At 30.0% G+C, this 19,910-nt stretch overlaps 4 protein-coding genes across 17 annotated transcripts; 3 read left to right on the top strand and 1 right to left on the bottom strand.

Moving 5' to 3' along the window:
- Nucleotides 1–1,936: 1,936 nt before the first annotated feature.
- LOC111281972 (ubiquitin-ribosomal protein eS31 fusion protein) lies at nucleotides 1,937–2,637 on the top strand. The gene has a single exon (XM_022869820.2). It carries the CDS (start codon nucleotides 1,997–1,999, stop codon nucleotides 2,465–2,467), a length of 471 nt encoding a protein of 156 aa, XP_022725555.2. The 5' UTR covers nucleotides 1,937–1,996; the 3' UTR covers nucleotides 2,468–2,637.
- A 140-nt stretch (nucleotides 2,638–2,777) lies between these two features.
- LOC149518719 (axial regulator YABBY 4-like) lies at nucleotides 2,778–7,168 on the top strand. Of its 2 annotated transcripts, none has more exons than XR_016342138.1 (4): nucleotides 2,778–5,044; nucleotides 5,129–5,266; nucleotides 6,687–6,912; nucleotides 6,951–7,168. XR_016342138.1 is itself a non-coding variant. In XM_089760769.1 (4 exons), exons 1-3 carry the CDS (start codon nucleotides 4,964–4,966, stop codon nucleotides 6,753–6,755), a joined length of 288 nt encoding a protein of 95 aa, XP_089616895.1. In that variant the 5' UTR covers nucleotides 2,778–4,963; the 3' UTR covers nucleotides 6,756–6,793; nucleotides 6,958–7,168. The 2 variants fall into 2 exon arrangements, 1 of the variants encoding a protein (XP_089616895.1); XM_089760769.1 differs by having other exon boundaries at nucleotides 6,687–6,793; nucleotides 6,958–7,168.
- A 391-nt stretch (nucleotides 7,169–7,559) lies between these two features.
- Nucleotides 7,560–10,017, bottom strand: LOC111281973 (DNA-directed RNA polymerases I, II, and III subunit RPABC5-like). Its single transcript, XM_089760770.1, has 4 exons — nucleotides 9,861–10,017; nucleotides 9,638–9,696; nucleotides 7,888–7,982; nucleotides 7,560–7,790 (listed from the first exon to the last, which is right to left on the bottom strand). The coding sequence occupies exons 1-4, from the start codon at nucleotides 9,894–9,896 to the stop codon at nucleotides 7,765–7,767; spliced, it is 216 nt and encodes a 71-aa protein (XP_089616896.1). The 5' UTR covers nucleotides 9,897–10,017; the 3' UTR covers nucleotides 7,560–7,764.
- A 5,871-nt stretch (nucleotides 10,018–15,888) lies between these two features.
- LOC111282478 (BOI-related E3 ubiquitin-protein ligase 1-like) lies at nucleotides 15,889–19,809 on the top strand. 13 transcript variants are annotated; one of them, XM_022870581.2, is made up of 7 exons: nucleotides 15,889–15,929; nucleotides 16,267–16,342; nucleotides 16,679–16,745; nucleotides 16,959–17,136; nucleotides 17,870–18,044; nucleotides 18,199–18,560; nucleotides 19,141–19,809. In XM_022870581.2, the coding sequence occupies exons 5-7, from the start codon at nucleotides 17,939–17,941 to the stop codon at nucleotides 19,690–19,692; spliced, it is 1,020 nt and encodes a 339-aa protein (XP_022726316.2). In that variant the 5' UTR covers nucleotides 15,889–15,929; nucleotides 16,267–16,342; nucleotides 16,679–16,745; nucleotides 16,959–17,136; nucleotides 17,870–17,938; the 3' UTR covers nucleotides 19,693–19,809. The 13 variants fall into 13 exon arrangements, with proteins under 13 accessions (XP_022726316.2, XP_089616901.1, XP_089616898.1 ...); XM_089760772.1 differs by lacking the exon at nucleotides 15,889–15,929 and adding an exon at nucleotides 16,008–16,199 and having other exon boundaries at nucleotides 16,285–16,500; nucleotides 16,959–17,035; XM_022870575.2 differs by lacking the exon at nucleotides 15,889–15,929 and adding an exon at nucleotides 16,008–16,199 and having other exon boundaries at nucleotides 16,285–16,342; nucleotides 16,679–16,834.
- Nucleotides 19,810–19,910: the final 101 nt, after the last annotated feature.

The raw sequence follows: 19,910 nt of genomic DNA on the forward strand, positions 1-19,910 counted from the left end.
ACAAAAATAACAAAAAAGATACATAAAAATTAATATCCCTAAAAAAATAAATTAAAAAAATAAAATTTATCAAACTTTTTTTTATAATTATTATTTTATCTTTCAACCTTAAATTTATAATATCATCAATCCATTATTCTACTCTGCAATTTTTTTATAATGCTTAACTTTCGATTTGGTTGATGGAAGAACTATTTTGTTAAGATCATGAAAAAAAAAAAGATTAATATGTTATTTTTAAAGTTTATGAATTAAAATGATATTTATCTTAAAATTTAAAGACGATGGAAGTAATTTATCATATATTTAAGAAGTAAAAAAATTTATCCAAATAATTGAATTCAATTTCTTTGTTAAATAAAATATTAAAGTTTGAGTTATCATTAATTTTTGAATATGACAACATATATTATATGAATAAAAAAAAATCTTTATAAGGCATCTTAATGTTTAAAAATTTGAAAGTCTAGCTTGAATGTCTCAAATCTTTTTCTGAATAAGTTGAAGGTCTCAAATCTAAATATTATGATTAGGAAAAAATATATATTAAGAAGAGAGGTGAACATGATATAAAAGGGGAGGGATTATCTTTAATTTATTATCACAAAATATCATTTGTTTAATATATATTCTTCATCTATATAAAAAAATCCACTAAAGGAAATGAATAATCAAGGATTGAGTTTATGGATATAGATACTAATAATTAGATTATCGAACAATATTGATATTAAGATAAATAATGATGATAAGGGCAATAACTAAGACATATTTTCATGCTTTTACCATTTTATAATTGTTGCTTTTTTTAATGTGATGAAAAGGCAATAGCAAATTGAATAGAAAAGGATGGAGTTGATTTGGTGTGGACCAGAGTTTGATTTTTGTGAAAAATATTTAAAAAATAAAATTATAAATATATCAAATTAATTAAAAAATACTTTTAAAATAATTAAACAATTAAATTCAAGTAAAAATGAGGTACTTATGAAAGAACAAATTGAATGTTAATAGTTTTCCTTCCTTTTATCTAGTGATCAAGAAGATTTTATGAAAATATAGAAATTTTCGTTTAAAGTTAAGATTTTCTTGCTTATTCTTCTTTGTAAGGGTTATGTTTTTTTTCTAAAGAAATAAATAAGTGATAATAAAATGAGATCGGAGAAAAGCTACACCTTGATCTAATCAATTCAAAAATTTTTAAAGGAAATATTTTGCCTGTAGAAAAAAAATATATACTGAATAAATGAAACAAGTAGAATACAAAAAATAAAAATTTAAATTATCAAACATAGATTTTTTGGACAAATTTTTCTTTTAACGAGTCTTCTATAAGAGTATAATTGATTGAGTTTGAATTGATATGATATTAAATTTGAATTTAAATTTGATTCAAAATTTGAGGTTAAAAACTCGATTCAAACTCGATTGAATTTTATTTTTTTTAATTCGAACTTAACTCGAAATAAAAATCAAGTTACTTGATCTCGTTTGATTAGGTTCGATTAATACATAAAAATAAACTTTATTTTTATATTTGACAAAAGCTAAATTATTTATACTCGAGTTTGTGCTCGATCTCAAGTTCGAAATATTTTATTAATTAAAATAATAAAAATATTTTTAAATATAAAAATTTAATTAAACTTACTAATTATTTGAATCAAATATAAAAATACTCGAACTCGATTTGATCATTGAGTTGAATTATTTGAATTCGAATAAACTCGATAATAATTAACCCAAATTTTAATTTTATTCAAATTAAATCTAAATAACTTACGAAATATTAATATATTATTTATACCTAATTCTTAACATCACCCGATTGCTTCCATGGGCCCATCGAAACTCCATCGTCGGATCCCTCACGCGCACCGCATCACTACCCATGAACCTACCTAACCCTAACAATAAAATCCCATATAAATTCCCTCCGCACCTCTTTCATTTCCCCATCCACTGTTCTCCGCCGCGCCACTCAAAACCCGCAACCATGCAGATCTTCGTCAAAACCTTAACAGGCAAGACTATAACCTTGGAGGTCGAATCCTCCGACACTATTGACAATGTCAAGGCCAAGATCCAAGACAAGGAAGGCATCCCGCCGGACCAGCAACGCCTCATTTTCGCCGGGAAGCAGCTCGAAGACGGTCGAACACTAGCAGACTACAACATCCAGAAGGAGTCCACCCTCCATCTGGTCCTCCGCCTCCGTGGTGGTGCCAAGAAGAGAAAGAAGAAGACTTACACGAAGCCCAAGAAGATCAAGCATAAGAAGAAGAAGGTGAAGCTCGCTGTGCTCCAGTTTTATAAGGTGGATGACTCTGGAAAAGTCCAGAGGTTGAGGAAAGAGTGCCCTAACGCGGAGTGTGGAGCTGGGACTTTTATGGCTAATCATTTTGATAGGCATTATTGTGGGAAGTGTGGCTTGACTTATGTTTACCAAAAGGCTGGCGGCGATTAGCTTCTTCCTTTTCCTGGGATTTTTATGGTATTGTTATGAGTTTTTGTATTTGATGTTTTGGTTTTAGTTTTAGTGCTACTTTTTTTTTGTCTAATTTAGTACTTTTGAAGTGGATGGTAATTGTTTGAAATTTGATATATGTCAATTTTTAGTTAATTTGGTTTCTTTATCTTGTTTCCTTGATCATTGTTCTAATTCTGTGTGTTTGCAATGTTGTTTGTAATCATGTAATGATTTCTTTGGTTAGAACTTATAATCAAAAAGAATTTTTGAGGATTGTGAATTACAGCAGATAAATTAAGTAGCCTGTTAGTTGCAATTCTCTTTGTTGATTGAAAAAAAAAAAAAAGAATTCTACTTCAATTGTTGCTTTCAGAAATGAGTTTGTACTGCATAAACATTTGCACTTAGGATATTTCTATGTGCTGAACTTAGTTGCTTTTGAAGCAAGTGAAATGCTTGCTTATTTGCTAGTCTAGGACCTGCTATCATTCTCCGTATTTCAATTTAGATTACGACCAGAAGACTGTTGCTTAGCCAATTAAAGGAAGCATAGTTAAATCTTTCAGATTGAGTTTTTGTAATCCTAGTACCTTCCCATCCATGTTATTATATGAAGATTGTTTGGTATAATTTGTATGTTTGTTTCCGTAGTTTTTCTTTAATCATAGCCTGATCATAATGTATGTTTTCTTTAATCTGACAGAGTTTTTGTTTTAATGTTTGTTTTCATGTATATTTGTATCATTCATGTTTGTGGAACTGCTTGTGGGCAATGGTTTGTGGATCATGTTGCTGTGGGGTTTGAAGGAATTTCTGTCTAAATATGCTAATGTTTTACTATGTATGCATTGTGTCAACCTAGTCATCGATCAGGGTGTCTGTAGCTTTTTAGAGTTGATTTGTAGCTTTTAAGAGTAGGCTGTTGTGTCGCAGATACAAAATGTTCCCAAGTCTAGAAAATCACCTTCAAAAATAATTGGTGCTAGTATGTTACATATACCCTTTCGTAAACTGGAATCATGGTCTTAATATGCTGGCTATCACTTGGTGAAAGAATTAAAAATATGGCTTGTGGTATGCTTCTGAGTAGCTGATGTGTTTTCCTTTCAGTTTGTAATCTGGATAAGGAGTTTTACAAGCAAAGCTATTTTTCATTTGGCTATTTGCAAGTTTTAGGAGCATTTAGTTCAATGTTGGTGCATGGATCCTATGCAAGAACAGATTCAAATGTTCTTTTTTCTAAATTAACTTAGAGAAAAGGATTCCAGTCACATTTGCAATTCTCGTGTAGTTTTTTTTATCCTAGCTTTCTGCGCATGAGAGTTAAATACTTTTTGATACCCTACTTTGCAGCCAGCCAATTAGCTAGTTATTACTGGTTCTTTGTTGTTACCATGCTCAGGAATATGCCACGGTGATCGGTGCTTGTCCTAAGGTCTGTACCATTTTAATATAATTGATGCACGATTGCACGTAGAATATCTACTACTTTTAGTTATTCAATACTGAATTCTTTAATACTTGGGGCATGGGAGAGCCTTTGATGAAAGTTTTGGTCTTGGAATCTGTGTTGCTGTTTTTGTTACTATCTCACCTGCTACGGTGCTAAATGTTTATTTGAATCTATTTTGTGCCTAAATGTTTATTTGAATCTATTTTGTGCCTACTAAAATGCTCTAGATTTTGATACCCTAATCCCTCTCGAGATGATCATGACAAAGATGTGTCGGTGTTGCATGCTTTTCACCTCTGATGAAAAGGAAAAGAAAATGGCAGTGAAACATTTCTTTAACTGATGATCGGTAATGGGCTTACAGTCTGTGGACAATATCCGTGGCCATGTTTTACTTGGACAATTTTTCCAAGGTGAAAACGGAAAATGTATAGGTGAATGAGAAAAATAACACAATCGTTCTTTTTTCCAGCAGTAAATTCCTTGATGCTTGTGGATTCCTACCAAATCCATCATAAATTTGGATGTTTATCCTGATTGGTCCTTCATGTTCAGGGTAAGAATTGGTACGTCAGCGAGTCAATGTGAGTTTTTCCATATTTCTAAGTCTTCTGTTTCGATATTCACATGCGTACCATTGATTGGTTGATCATTCAGCTGTTTCTTAATGCAATTGTCTCCATGATTTTAAGATGGAACTATCAAATTTAGGCTGTCCTGACATTTCCATTTTATAACTATGGCAGTGGGGATATCACGTACAAGCACATGGTGTGAGTAAAGTGAAAATAAAAGGAATGAATGCGAAATTCAGTTTATATAATTTTGAAATTTAAAGTTTCTGAATTAAGGGCTTAAGGTGACAGAAGAGTAAATAATGCAGAAAAAACATGGGTAATCATCGTGATTAGTGTGTTCTACAATCTATAAATCCCATCTCCTTTCGGATCAGAATCGTCATTTTAATCATCCAAAACTCTCTCTCTCTCCCTCACTTTCTCACTCACAAACTCTCAGAAACAGACAAACAAACAAAAAATATGTCAACTCTGAATCATCTCTTTGATCTTTCTGAGCAAATTTGCTATGTTCAATGTGGTTTCTGCACTGCCATTTTGCTGGTAACACCTTGTATATAACTTTTTTCTCTTTATATATGTTAAAGTCTCTGCACTTTGCTCATAATTAGCCTTTCAAAAGTGCAGTTAGGTGTCCCATGTAGCAGCTTGAACATGGTGGTGACAGTGAGATGTGGGCACTGCACAAGCCTTCTCCTGGTCAATATGATGAAAGCCTCATTTGTCCCACGCCAGCTTCTAACTTACCTTGGTCATGATGATGAGGTATAAGTATATGTTTTGCAGGTGTTTTTGGCAATGAGCCTCCCCGTTGCTCTCAGCAGCAAAGTCGACTAAATTTACTGGTTAAATACTCAATTTAGGGTCAAATCTTTGATGAATTGCTCATTTAAGGATTAAATATTTGAATTGTATTGATTTAGAATCAAATGTTTTCGAAAGTTTACAATTAAAAATATATTTTAACAAATTTATTTATGTACTACATGCATAATTTAATTGAATGGTATTAATAAATGATATTGATCTATCAAATATTTGATAAATGTCTTATATATGACAAACTCACCAAAATAAAATAAAATAATAATAAAAAATAATTTTCTAAAAAACAATAAATGCTTTCAACTTTTTTCTTTTATTCTTTCTAGATTTTTTATTTTTTTTTAAAGTCTCAGATTTTCTCCACCTCAACCTTAGTTTTCCTTCAATTGTGGAGGTCTCCTCTTTGCACTTTTCGTCAGTAACAAAATCTGTAAAAATGGGCTCAACTTTCTAGTTCTTCCATTTTTTTTTTCTTTTCTATATTTAGCTCTTCCATTTTAGTATATATTTTCTCTCTCTAAATGTAACTTTTGACCCCAAGCGATACTAATGTATTAATTGATCCATTTTTTGTCATTCTCTCTCCTTTCCTTCCAATAATTCTATTCACAATCTAAGTTCTACCTTTTAATCTATTTATTTATTTCACTCTTTACCAAGTATAAGGAAATTGGAAATTTGATGAGTTTAAAATTTTATTATAAGTTTTAATTTAAAATAGTTGGATGATGATTAAAAAATTATGTGATTTAATTCTGGATTTTTTAATGTTTTTGGTATTATAATTTTTATGGGTTTGCGTTCTTTTTCTTTAATTTAGATTAATAATGAGCAATTGAAAATTTAATGTTGCACAAATTGAAAATCATGAAATATGGTTGTAGACTTGCCGCTCATAAAATCTAAGCTCTCTAAAACTCTAATAAAAAAGGATAAAGAAAAAAATTGAAATGAAATAGGCTCGAAAAAAAAGTTAAGAGCCTTTTTATCTATCATTTTGCATGAAAATTTAATTTCACGTCATAATTATTTATTATGGTTTTTAAATTTGACGGCACGTAATATTTGTAACACAGTTTTTGTTGAAAAAAAATCTTTAATTATTATAAATTAATAACATTTAATTTTTAGTTATATAAATTAAAATGTTTAATCTTAAATTAAATAATTACATAAAGTTTAATCAGAAATAAAGCATTTAACCAAATTTCGTTTTTTGAACTAATCAAATTGCAAACCGAGAATTCTTGTCTTTATACATTTATAAACTGGCTAAACATAGACTGTAACCAATTATATCATTCTTAATCAGATGCTTATCATTTCCATTAACATTTTATGCATGCTTTCTCTCAAGCAGCCAAAAGAAGCACTTTCCGAAGACGTGGCTGCTCTAGGAAGACCTCAGACAGGTGCAGCCCATCATTGATGCCCTCTTCCGACAATGAAGAAGAAGATATAGTCCGTGTAAATACCACAGGTAACGAGCGTGCCTTTTTTTTTTTTCCCATAACTTTGATTTATACATACAAATATTTCTTCTACTTGGGACAATATTATCACATTATTCTATAGATTCATTCTTGGTGACAGAGAAGAGATCAGGTGACAGAGAAGAGATCAGGTGGCAGAGAAGAGATCAGGAGACTAAGCTGAAAATCCCAACATTCCACGAAAAGAAGCCTTCAGCACTGCTGAAAAAAAAAAAGGTAAGGTTTATAGAACCGAAAGGGATCAACATGGCAAACCAATTCCTTTCTGGAGATGTTTGTGATCTACTAAATACATAGGGATGTCATTAATCTGATTCCTAAGCATTTCTTAATATTTCAGTGGGTCATGTACGACAAAAGAGGCAGTGGCCAGGATGAGGGTGATCAGGCGTCTTGGAACTCGGATGTTACTAAACAGGTTTGCATTTTCTCTGATGCCTATAAGTTCCTACTAAACATTCCTTATTGAACTTTATGAGATCGCTTATTGACAGTGCATGAGTTTGTCTCCGAATTGGTCACTGCGTTCTTGGATAAGTAGATTTCACTTGGCTTCACTCAGCTTATCTGATTCAAACCATCCATTTAAAAATATCTAAGGATAAGGCAGTTGCAATTTCGTCCAACCCCTCAAATACAGCTCTAAAGTTATGGGAACCCTTATAACGTGATCAAGGAAATTTAGGATATACCAATAGCCTCAAATTCACATCCATCAATCATATTCTTTGACACAATAATTATCTCAGGAAACAGCAGTGTTTCCATCACTTTCAGTATTTCAAACACCAGGTAGGTTCATACATACAGAGATCCATCATAGAACTACATGTAGTATTTAAGTCCTTTCATTTGTCTGGTTTCAGACCATGGTCCACATTACACAAAACTGAGAATCACAGAGGCACTCGCACAACTGCAGGGGGTTACGTTCTTCATGTTTCCTCAACTGGTCTCTGACTTCTCCAATGCTGCAAAAATTATAGTCAGTGGAAGGCAATACCAAACAAATCCAGCACTAAAATGCACATAAACATTGAGGGTAGTGAAGGGAGACGAAGAGATTACAGTTGTAGTTCAGAAGCTTCTCAATGAGGTCAACATGAGTCATAAGCATTCTCCTACAGCAGTAACGAACCAAGCCCAAAGCATCAAGAGCATCTCTGCATGCCAAAGAAATCCCAATTTATTCTCTGCAATAACAATCTGAGTGTTGAAGCTTGACTGACTGACTACCATTAATGAAGACCACTAGTACATACATTTAATTATGGTTCGCATCAACTAGCAACATAATATTACCAAATACATATTTGATTGTTTAGATTCATTTCCTTGTGTCCATATGGGTGCACAAATTTGCACATTTCCATAAATCTATAACACTAGCCAACAATGATAATTTTGCATTCAAAAGGAACAGGAAAAGCATGCTAAACATATTTTTTAAACAGGAAAACTCCAGCAGTTCCTCAACTTCACTTTCAGAGGATAAAACTTTTAATAACTCTTCAAGTTTCATTGTTTACATTTAGACCTCAAATTTTCAGTAATGAGCACTTGCCGTTTATTGATGTCCAATTCAGCAAATGGAACTAGTTCAAATAAGTCAATGGACATGAATAACTTCACTACATTCTTGTGGAATGAATGACATCACATTTCAAAAGGTTGCAAATAATTAGCTAAAATCAATAAAAAAAGCAATTACTATCTAATTTGCATTTAGCTAAACCATTTATTGCTTTATCAATATATCTCTCCACCTCCAGAACTTTCACCTACCCTCTATCAATCAAGCAACCTATTTTCCCCGTACTTCATGCTTAACTCATCTGATTCCCTATCATATCCTTCCTTGTGTTTTCCTACAGTGTTGATTTTCTGAGGAACATTTCAAGCACCTCTTTTTTATGACCACAATCATCTTGTTTTACAGTGTTTCTAATTTTGACTGTTTTTGGATCACACAAATCACTAAGACATTCAAATCAGCCAAAAGAAAAGGAAAAAGGAAACAAAAAAACAAAAGTCTAGAACTTAGACGACAGTTATGCAAACAAAATGTAGCCATATAGAAGGCTTCTTTATAACATCAACTCAGATTTCCCATGCTTTCAAGCAGCAAATCAGTTTAAAGGTAGATAAGAAATCATGCGCCCATGTTAATTCCATCCTTATTGATCAGCAGAACCAGGGACAAATCAGAGACAGGTTACCTCTAGTGATGATCTTTTGAGTAAGATAAGTAGCTTTATAAGTGAGAATATGTTGTGAGGGTGCTTACAATTTGTTTGCTATTTTTCCTAGACTGATTTGAACATGGTGGAAAGTTGTTATACAAACAAGCAGCAGCCTTTTGGACTGTTTCACTAAAAAGGTTACCATGCAATGGACAAATCAACGATTTACATTCAATAGAATGAATATAAATTCACAACTCGTATGACATTATACAGAGATGAAAGTTTGAAACGATTATTGACTAAAAAGGCAGTGATGTTTGCCAATTTCGGTTACAAAGATGTAAAGTAATCCTAAACACCTCAAGCAACCCAAATTAAGCTTCCTAAAGTGCTCTTAAAGATATCCATCCAGCAACCATAATTACAAATTTAGGCCCAGATAACAACAATTAACCCAAAGAAATGGTCCCAATCACCAGTCATATTGCCCCCTACACCCCCCCCCACCCAAAAAAAAAAAAAAAACAGAAAACAAGTTTTGGGCAATATGGTCTACAGGAAGTAACTAATATATATATATATATAGAGAGAGAGAGAGAGAGAGAGAGAGAAAGAGAGAGATTGTTACAGACCCTTCCGTATAGTCGGCCTGGAGAAGATCAAGGTAAGTGTCCCATTTGTTGCCAATAACCTACAAATACCCAAACCAAAATTGCAAGTTAAGAGCCACAAATTCAGCAAAACCCTAAATCCAGTTCAAAAGAAGAAAATTACACAATCAAAATCTCATGAGAAAAAATTAAAATATGTTATTGATTAGTGAGTTTTTGGGGGATAATCGAAAAATAAAAGTACCTTCCCGCAAGTGAAGCAACGAACAGGGATTATCATCTTCCTCTGCAAGTTCTGTGTCTTGGCTTTGCCCTAGCTCCCTCCTCTCTCCCAATTTCATTTTTATTGTTCCACTTTTGCGCTGTCGCGCCCCGTAAGGCTCTAAAGGGCATTTTAAGTTGTTACGGACCAAAACGAATTGGGCTTGAGTTTATTATTTTGGGCTTGTTTTATGTTTATTTGTTAGTAAGGCCTGTTATGCAAGGCTCTTGTGCCGCTGTTTCTGCTTTTAGATTTTTAAGTTGTATTTCCGTCGTTAATGGAGCTAAAAAAGAAAGAGAAGGAATATGAGCTGGTATCCGAGAATCTCGGATGGGTGGCTGCCAATGTGCACAAAATGAGGGAAAGAAGTATTGTAAAGGCGTTCTGTTAAGAAATACAAATTTCAACTCTTTTTATTTTTTATTTTTTTTAAATCTCCATTAACTTTTTAAAGGCCGTTTTATCACCCGAAAGCTGGAAACTTTTTTGGAAAAATTACATCCAACTCCTTTACCTTTTTCCTTAATTACAGATAGGTCCAACAGTCTAGTACCCCAATAAACCTAACGCTGCTGACAGCAAATAAGCAATTAGAGAATACTCATTTGGCTGGTATGTCATTGTTTTTGTCTCCAAAACAAAGGCATTAGGCAGCCTCCTGTATTTCAATCCTACGCTTTCTATTTTTCATCATGAACCACATTTAATGCTTGAATTTTTTGGATCAATTTAAACGAGAGTATTGAAGACAAGAAACTAAAAATCATTTGGGTTGTTGAAATAAAACAAGTTGGTTTTTTTTTTAAGTTCTTTATTTGAAGTGAAAAAAAAAAAAAAGGAAAGTGGATAACATGCCAAGAAGAAGTTCTATTCCATTAAAAAAAAGGCAAAAAAAAAAAAAATCAATTCCATCTTGACTAGTAAGTGAAACCCTAATGTATATGGGTTTAAGATTTAGAACCGTAGTTTCAAGATTTCTTCAATTATTTCTACACGCACTGTTAGATTGTCAAAATATATTACTTACATATTCTAATACAAAGAAATATTCTTGTTGTAACAGTCATTGATGGCTGGTTGGAATTTGCATGATTTGGTTGATTTGGTTGTTCATTTCAACTCAAATTGGCAAGGGATCCAAATTTGATGATGATAGAAACTCATTTTTGGAGTTAGGATCCATTTAGATGAACAATAAGATTGATTTCATTGATATTGAAAATAGTGATGAAGGTAAAATTAATTATTATAATGATGTTATTAATTACTATAGTAATGAGATTAAAATTATTAGTAGGATATATATTTGAAAATAAAAACAATAATAACAACATCGGTGAGATAAAATATAATAAAAAAATTACTATTATAAGCATTAGATTAAAATTGTATATATAAATTTAATAATATATTTTATATTTATAAATTTAAAAAATAATTAAAAATTTATAAATTATTTTTATCAAATCCTATATTTGTTAAAAATTAGTAATAATATATTTATAAAAATTAAACTTAACAAAATAATATTTTGTAAGAAATAAATATATTTATACATCTTAGAGTAAAAGCAACTAATATTTATTTACTTTATTATTTATATAGTTATCTATTTTATTTTTTCATTCATCAATAATTTATTTAATTATAAAATTAATTATTTTTATGTATTTATTATTTTAACTATTAATTAATTTATTAAATAATTATAATAAATCAATTTAAAAATTTTAAATTAAAAAAATAAAATAACAAAAAAATAAATAAATAATGAAAAATACCAAACCAATCTATAAATGTAAAGATATATTTGTCCATCATTATAATTTCAAGGGTAAGAAAAAAAAAAAAAAGAAGAAAGAATTGGGGTAACACTGGGAAAAAAGAGCTGCGATGGGCAAGAACATTTCCACTGCGGATGACAACATCCAGCGAAAAAACAAGGGTCTTGTGCGGTTAAAAAAACATCCCATTACACTACACTGATGTGCCAAACATAATTTCAATTCAATTGAAGATTCCAACCGCATTCCACTGAAGATGTAACTGAATCCAAATGACCCCTTAATCAATGATGTATTTGAAGTGATTGTTGATGATTCCACTACAAGCATTTCATTGAGTATAACTATTAGAGCACAATGTTCAAATTTAGAAGAGCTTGTGGAGTACTTAAGAACTAATTTCTGTAGTTGTTGTTCCATATGTACAAACATTGGCGGACCACCATTAAAACTAGAGGGGGCTAAAGTTTCAAAATCCCTTTAATATATAATATATATTATATATTATAGTTTTTCATATATTGTTATTAAATTGGTTCTTACATTAAAATTAGTATTTATTAATTTTACTTTTTATTTTTAATCTAATTTTATGTATTATAATTTAAAATTTTAATTATATTTATTATTTTTTATTTATTATACTTTAAAAATAAATAACATATTTAAAAATATTATGCATTAAATTTTTAATATTTTTCAATATATTTTTAAATTAAAATAAAAAATTAAAATATAACATTTTTACTGATTGAACCAAACCGAATTTGAGCTATAAAATCTGTGTATTCTTTGGATTAAGCCAAGCCCATGGATTGGTCTATCCATGAAGGACCCTAAAAATTCAAGTGCATATGCTGATATGGTTACGTTATTTTAGGTCAAATTGGATCAATTTTTCTTCTTTTTATTTTTTTTTATACTTTTTTGTAACAAAAGTATATAAATTTCGATATAAACCTACAATGTGTGATTGAATTTTAATAATCTTTGACTTAATAATTAGATTTGATACAATAAATTTCTTAATTTGATAACCAGTTTGGTACAAATGAAATTTTGATGATATATGTGAAAATAAAATGTAAGTTTACAACTTTCTGTGGTAGAATCGAAATTATCAAATTTCAGAATTATTTTACAATATTTTTAAAAGAAATTTCTTAGTGGAATACTCCTCTTACAAAAGTTTAGTCAGGGGATACACCAAATTCAGTGGACCAAAATGAAAAGAATCTCAAAACTTAAGGAAAATTCAACGAAAATTATGCCGATGGAGAATGTGAAGATGATGAAATGATTGACGAATATATGACTTCAGCTTGTGGATTGTGAAGCGGCCTCCATTTCTTTAGCCTCACATTTTGCACTACGAGAATGATTCCTTTTATTATTAAAATGTCTGATTATTTATCTTAAAAAAATCATCTTTCAAACGTGTGGTTTTTGTTTTTTCAGTGGTATAAAAGAATTAATTATGAATTTTATTTTATTTTATTTTAAATTTATTTATTTATTTAATAAATTTTAAAATATTATTTGTGATTGTTTATTAAATTTTATAAATTAAATAAATATAAAAAAATAAATTTATTCATGAATTATTCGTTAAATTTTTTTTAGTTATACTTTTATATTATAAATAAAAATATATAAATTTTATTATATTTATAATTTGATTGTTATATAAGTTAATATCATTTGGTTATGAATTGAGATACTAGTTTATATTCGGTTGATGGAATAAATTTTTGACTAAAATAATAAAAAAGTCTTTGAATCATTAATTTTACTTAAATAAATCATTATATTTAAATAAGTTCTTAATTTTTAATTTGAATCAAAATAATCTTTTAACTTTTAATTTATATTCAAATAAGTTTTTAAAATTTTAATTTATACTTATATAAACTTTTAACATAAATTTATATCTAAATAAATTTTTAAGTTTTTAATTTATGTCTAAATAAACACTTAACATAAATTTATATACAAATAAATTTTTAAAATTTTAATTTGTATTTAAATAAATTCTTAATATAAATTATTTTTTCATTTTATTTGAATATAATAAAAATATAAAAATTTATTTACATATAATAAAATTATTAAAAATAAATAATATAAGAATTTTTTAATATTTTAATCTAAATTTTTAGGTGCTAGGCATAACAGACGTGGATTTTTTTTAATGGAATTTTTATCCACCGTCACCTTGATATGTATGTGTTCATCATTCCCCCAATAAAATATTACACTCACCAAATTTTGGTACAGCTATAGTTATCATAATAAAATACTTGTCATCAATAAATTATTATTTTAATCAATTTAATTTATTTTTTTTGACAAAAAAATTTTAGATTCGAATCCTTTTGATAATTATTTTTTATTGAAATAATTTTAAATGTACGATTGTAACCTTAAACAGTTTATCTATCTTCAAATATCTCTTAAAAAAAATACTTGTCATAAATTTCAAAAAATAAAAAAATTTACTAGTACAAATTATCTGTTGCTATAAAAATAATAAATTAATAAAATTATTTTTTAAAAACTGATTGAAATGAAAAATAAAGAACTCGATTTTTTCTTTTTTTTCAAATCAAAGGAATGACAAAAGGTCGTGCCTTCAATCTTCCAATTTGCTTAGGATAGTGTTGAACGGACGTATCATCTAATGGAATATGAGACGTGTGTGTATGTCCGTCTTTTAAAATATTGTGTATTTTTTTCGCCAATATAATTATTTATTTCATTATTTTAGTATGCTTTTATATTTTTATTACTTCCTAGCTCGCATTTAAATGTGAATGAGCTTCAGTATTTGACAAAACATTCGATGCCGTTATAGACCTAACTACTTAAGTTCGTAATGGCATTGAATATATTATATATGGCATAGATTGTTTTATATATTATTTTTTATAGATTATTATTTTACATAATAACAATGAATATTTTTAAAATTTTACAAATAAAGATAAAAATGGTACATATTTATTTAATAATTTTCATAAAGAGTAAAAATTCAGTCTTTAATTTTTTATTAAATTAAAATTAAAATCATAATTAATTTAGATCAAAATAATATTTTTAATTTTAATTATTTTGATTCAAAAATTAAAAAATATAAAATTTAAATTAATATAAAGTGCATCTTTTTTTTTTCCACAAATATACTTAACATTTAACAAACACCTTTAACCATTTTCTTAAAAAATATATATGCAAATATATATGTATATTAATATATAAAAATTATAACTTTTTAAAATTTGAATTTTTTTAAAACCCACTCATACTTTCATTGGAATAAAATTAAAAAAACAAATAAAAAATAAAAACAACAATCATATATATTGAAAAAATAAATTAAAAAAACGAACTAACCTCAAATACGATGAAAATGACCAAAAATTGCAATATTACGACTGTAAAATTTTAATTCCATAATAAATTGAGGAAGATAAAAAACCATCAAATATTATTATATTAATTATAAGCTTTCAATATTTTATGAGTTAATGATTAAAAATAAATATTTAAAATAAAAATAAATCACTTTCGTTTTTTTACACCTTAAATCACTTTCGTTTTATAACAATAAAATTTGTTTAATTTTTATAATCTTTGTAATGCCCAGGGATTAATAAAATATGAAAAAGATTTGTAATTTTTTTAAAAAATTATTAATAAAATATAAAAATTAAAAATTTATTCCTACTTTTTTTTTTCTCACCTCTCCTTCAAGTGGGGATTTACATTATGAAGTAGGGTGTACACTTAAAAGTTGAAAAAAAAATTTTTTTTTTTTTGAACACTTTTAAAATTTTTCATAAATACTTCAAAAATTAAAAAATAATATTTTTTAAAAATATTTCTAAAAATTTTCATAAACATATCTTTCATCAATAAAATTAATAAATTTATAAATAAATTTTTAATATATTTATTATAAAAAAATCTTGAATCCGTAACTCTCCCTCCCTTCTGCAATCCAAACGTAACGCGAACTGGGGGAACGGTATCAAATCAAGCTTAAATAATCGAAATAAAAACTGCTCATTCCTCGATAACTCCAAAAATTATTTTAAAAAAACCCAGATGATTAAAATACATAGCTTTTTTTTTTTTTTTTTTTTTTTTCAGTTTTTAGTAGTTTTTTTTACTGTTACTAATTGTTAGTAATACTGATTTCTGACGAACAGAAAAGAAAAAGAAAAGAAAAAGGAAAGGAACGGAAATCGGTTGCGTAACCACTGAGGTAAGAAAGACAGCCACTTTGTTTGTACCGCCGATTATTATTATTATTATTTCAATAATTCTGCTCTCCCCATTCCCCGTCTGCTTCTCCCCTTCTCTTTTCTCCTTTTATTTTTATTCTTCTCCCTTCATTTCCTCTATTCGTCCGTTTCTTTCTTTCTTTCAATAATATTTGCTTTTTAAAGGCCAATCCTTTCAGATCCTAAATGATCGGTTCCTCTCTTTGATATCTTCTTCATAAACGTTACAGTTTAGGGGCGTTTTTTATTCGGTATTTTGTTCATTTTAATATATTTTATTTATTTATGGTTTTAACTTCTTTTTATGGGTGATTGAAGATTGGTTTGGAATAGCAGGATCTGTGCAGTTAGTGTTGTTGGAACTGAATCAAAAGAGCTTTTCGTATCGCAGCAGGTAACTTGTTTTTGTGATTGTTGGGTTTTTCATGCCTTTGATGATGTTTTCTTTAGGTTCTTTTTACTTTTTCCGTTTGTCTTTTATTTTCTTTTGTTGGGAGATTCATCGTAACCGGCAAAGAGATAGGCTTTCCTTGGTAAGAAGGATGGAAAGAGGTTATTATGGAAACTTGTTAATACTTTGTAGCTTAACCATTAGATTAAGAAGATTTTCGTCATCGCCCCCTTTCCATTCTTTCTACAAAGCAAAGCTTAAATCTTCGCATTTTGTGTAAGATTATTACCTCCATTGTCAAAACCTGATTGATATGTATGGTTATCTTTTTGTTTTCAGTTTTGATCTCAATATTCTCCTTTCCTGCTTTCCCCACTATCCATCTCACGGCTTCTTTCTTGTTCAGGTTTTACCTTCGCTTATCTATCTTTGAATATCATGGAATTTCTTTTTAACCAAAAAAAAAAGAAAAAGAAAATTATATATTTTGTGAAGGTATCAATTTTTTTGTTTAGGAAGCAATATCCATAATTTATCAGTCCTTTTTTTTACCAAGTTTGATTTTTGAGACCATCACTAAGTTATTGACGTGATCCTTTTTCTACCCATTGCACTATAGGATCTACTTTTGGCAGTTAATTTGAAGATCGACGATCTAGAGAGCAATTCCGTAAAAAAAATAAAGAGAATATTGAGGTAGAACTTTACAGAAGTGCTCTCTCCTCCCTCTATTTGCATCCTACTATTTCTAGCAGAGTTTCCAAATATTTTCACAGGCCACATCAGCTTAGAATAAGGTGTTTCTATGACACATTTGTATTTGAATCCTAAAAACTTCCTTATTGTTGATATGAATCGGGTTCGTGTACGTTCGTGTGCATGTATTTGTCCTTGTAGTGTTTGATAGAACGCATGGTCGTGTATTTTTGTTGATAAAAAATTTGGATTGGATCATGTATCTCATAAATGTTGAGTATATTTGGGCACTGCATTATGGCAATGTTGAAGGAGGAGATAGTGAACTTTTATCCTGGAGTCATTGTGCCATATTTCCTTCTTCCATAATTTACTAGAAGCTACTATAAAGAGTATGACTGGAATTTACTTGTGTAACCGGTTGATTTTATGATGGTGAAGTAATTGAAATAACATCCTGAGGTTATTACATGTTTTGTAACATGTGCGCGTGTTTGATACATTTTTCTGTTCAGATTCTCATCAAAACTATCTTTTTTAACAAACTTTCAGTCATATATAAAGTTGATTTAATCCCTTGTTGCTTATACCTGCATGTAAAAATGGTGGCAATGCTTTTTATGGCAACAGAAAATATATAAAGTTAAATTGTTGAGATATTTTGTTATTCTGTAATACTGATAATTTAGGTGGCAGTTGACTTTATTCTGCAAGCTTTGATTGATGCATTTAGTTGGATCTGACTGTTATGCTCACATTTTTTAACATTGCTAGAATTTTCACTATCGCCAGATTGATAATTTGGATTTTAACCATATTTCCTTGCTTGTGCAGGAAAATTCTCAGTTGTCACTGTTCAGAGAGCTATATAAATTATAGCAGTTTAGGTTATAAGATAGGAAAATGTTAGGAGGCAACAACAGTAATCCTGTGCTTCCCATTTTCCTGGATGAGAATAGTCTTCAGTATCAGGCTAGTGCATCGAATCAACTGCAATTATTTGGAAGCTGTAAGTTATTTTTTCTTTTATTTAGCAATTAGATTCTGCATTTATTTCTTTCACAGTGCTATTTTGTCAGGCAAAACCGCCCAAATTCATCCTCTTTTTTTTTTTGTTCTGAATTTTTTAACTGTAACTGATCCATATTTTGTTAAACTTTCAGTGCCAGCCGGGTGTACCATTGATCCTGTGAATTATTTTGGAAATGAGCATCTCGCACCCATGATTCAGCCCAATAAAAGAGGCAGGGAAGCAGAAGATATTCAAAGGCAGCAAAAGCTACAAATTTCCTTGAATTATAACATTTGTAAAGAGGAAGCTGACCATTCAGCTAGCATTCCAAATCCTAATGCCGTGTCAACTGGCTTACGGCTATCATATGATGATGATGAGCGGAACTCATCTGTGACTTCTGCTAGTGGAAGCATGACACAAGGGCCATCAATGATCTTGTCACTTGGTGACAACATTAGAAGTGAACTTGATCGTCAGAAAGAGGAATTTGATCAATATATCAAAATTCAGGTACTATTGCAGTCTTCCCCACCAAGAAACATAGTATGTCACCTTTTAATCTTTTCTCTCGATATGAGGGGTTTCTTAATTACAGAATCAAACGGTTTAATTACAATAAGATGCTTTCCTTTTTCAGAAAGTTTGAACTATAGGCTGCTCTTCTGCTATGGACCATTCCCTTATTTAGATTAACCGATACATTGCATAGTAGTTTTTAATAATTCATATTTATGCTGATGCATTTGCTTTTGGCTGGCCCAAAGGCACTTATTACTTTTTTGTTTACAATAATCCAGATGAATCTTCTGTGTTGGAGCTATCCTCACTTCCAGGCTCCTAAGTTCTTTCATGATAATGACATGGTATTTCATAGTCAATACATTTCACATGCTCATGGTTGTTTGTTGTGCTAGTGTTAAAATGCCGAGGATGTTTGCTCAGTTCTTTGTTATTCATATCTCCTTGTCTAGCATTCACATTATGATACTCAAAAAGTCAGTAATAGAGCTATCTAATTGGATATTTGGTTTAAATGTGATGGTAAGATGCTGTTCTTTGGAACTTTTGATTCATTTCTTTTCTTAATCAGGAAGAGCACTTGACAAAGGGAGTAAGAGACATGAAGCAGAGACACATGGCTTCTTTTCTTGATGCTATTGAGAAAGGCGTTAGCAAGAAGCTTAGGGAGAAAGACATAGAACTAGAGACCATGAATCGCAAGAATAGGGAACTGGTTGAGAGAATAAAGCAGGTGTCAATAGAAGCCCATAATTGGCACCGTAGAGCGAAATACAATGAGTCGGTTGTTAACTGCTTGAAGAGCAACCTTCAGCAAGTAATCTCACAGGGTGCTGAACAGGGGAAGGAAGGTTTTGGAGACAGTGAAGTTGATGATGCTGTCTCTTATATTGATCCGAACAACTTTCTCAGCATTCCTGTTGGTGCTCCAAAGTCTGTTTCCAGAAATCACCGTGGCATGAAGGAACACATGATTTGCAGAGCATGCAAGGCAAAGGAGGTCTCCATTTTGTTGATGCCGTGTAGGCACCTTTGCTTATGTAAAGACTGTGATGTAATAATCAGTATTTGTCCTGTATGCCAGGTAATGAAAACAGCCGGCGTCCAAGTGTACTTATCCTAAACTGTGATGCAAATTACCCAAAAGATGAAAAATTTACACCCTTTTCATCCGTGTGACATGCCAGCATTTTCTTTACCCCAACCAGACAATTTATGAAAAGTAAAAAGTTTCTTGAAATGGTGTTTACATAGTATCCTTTGCTCTTCCTCTTTCTTTTGTCATTTTTGCGTTTGTTTTCGTGAGGCGCACGACGCTAGGTGTTCCCCGAGTCTGACGGC

The sequence above is a fragment of the Durio zibethinus genome, chromosome 5, assembly GCF_047325235.1.
Source record: "Durio zibethinus cultivar Kanyao isolate XHJ-2024 chromosome 5, ASM4732523v1, whole genome shotgun sequence".
NCBI classification, from domain to species: domain Eukaryota; kingdom Viridiplantae; phylum Streptophyta; class Magnoliopsida; order Malvales; family Malvaceae; genus Durio; species Durio zibethinus.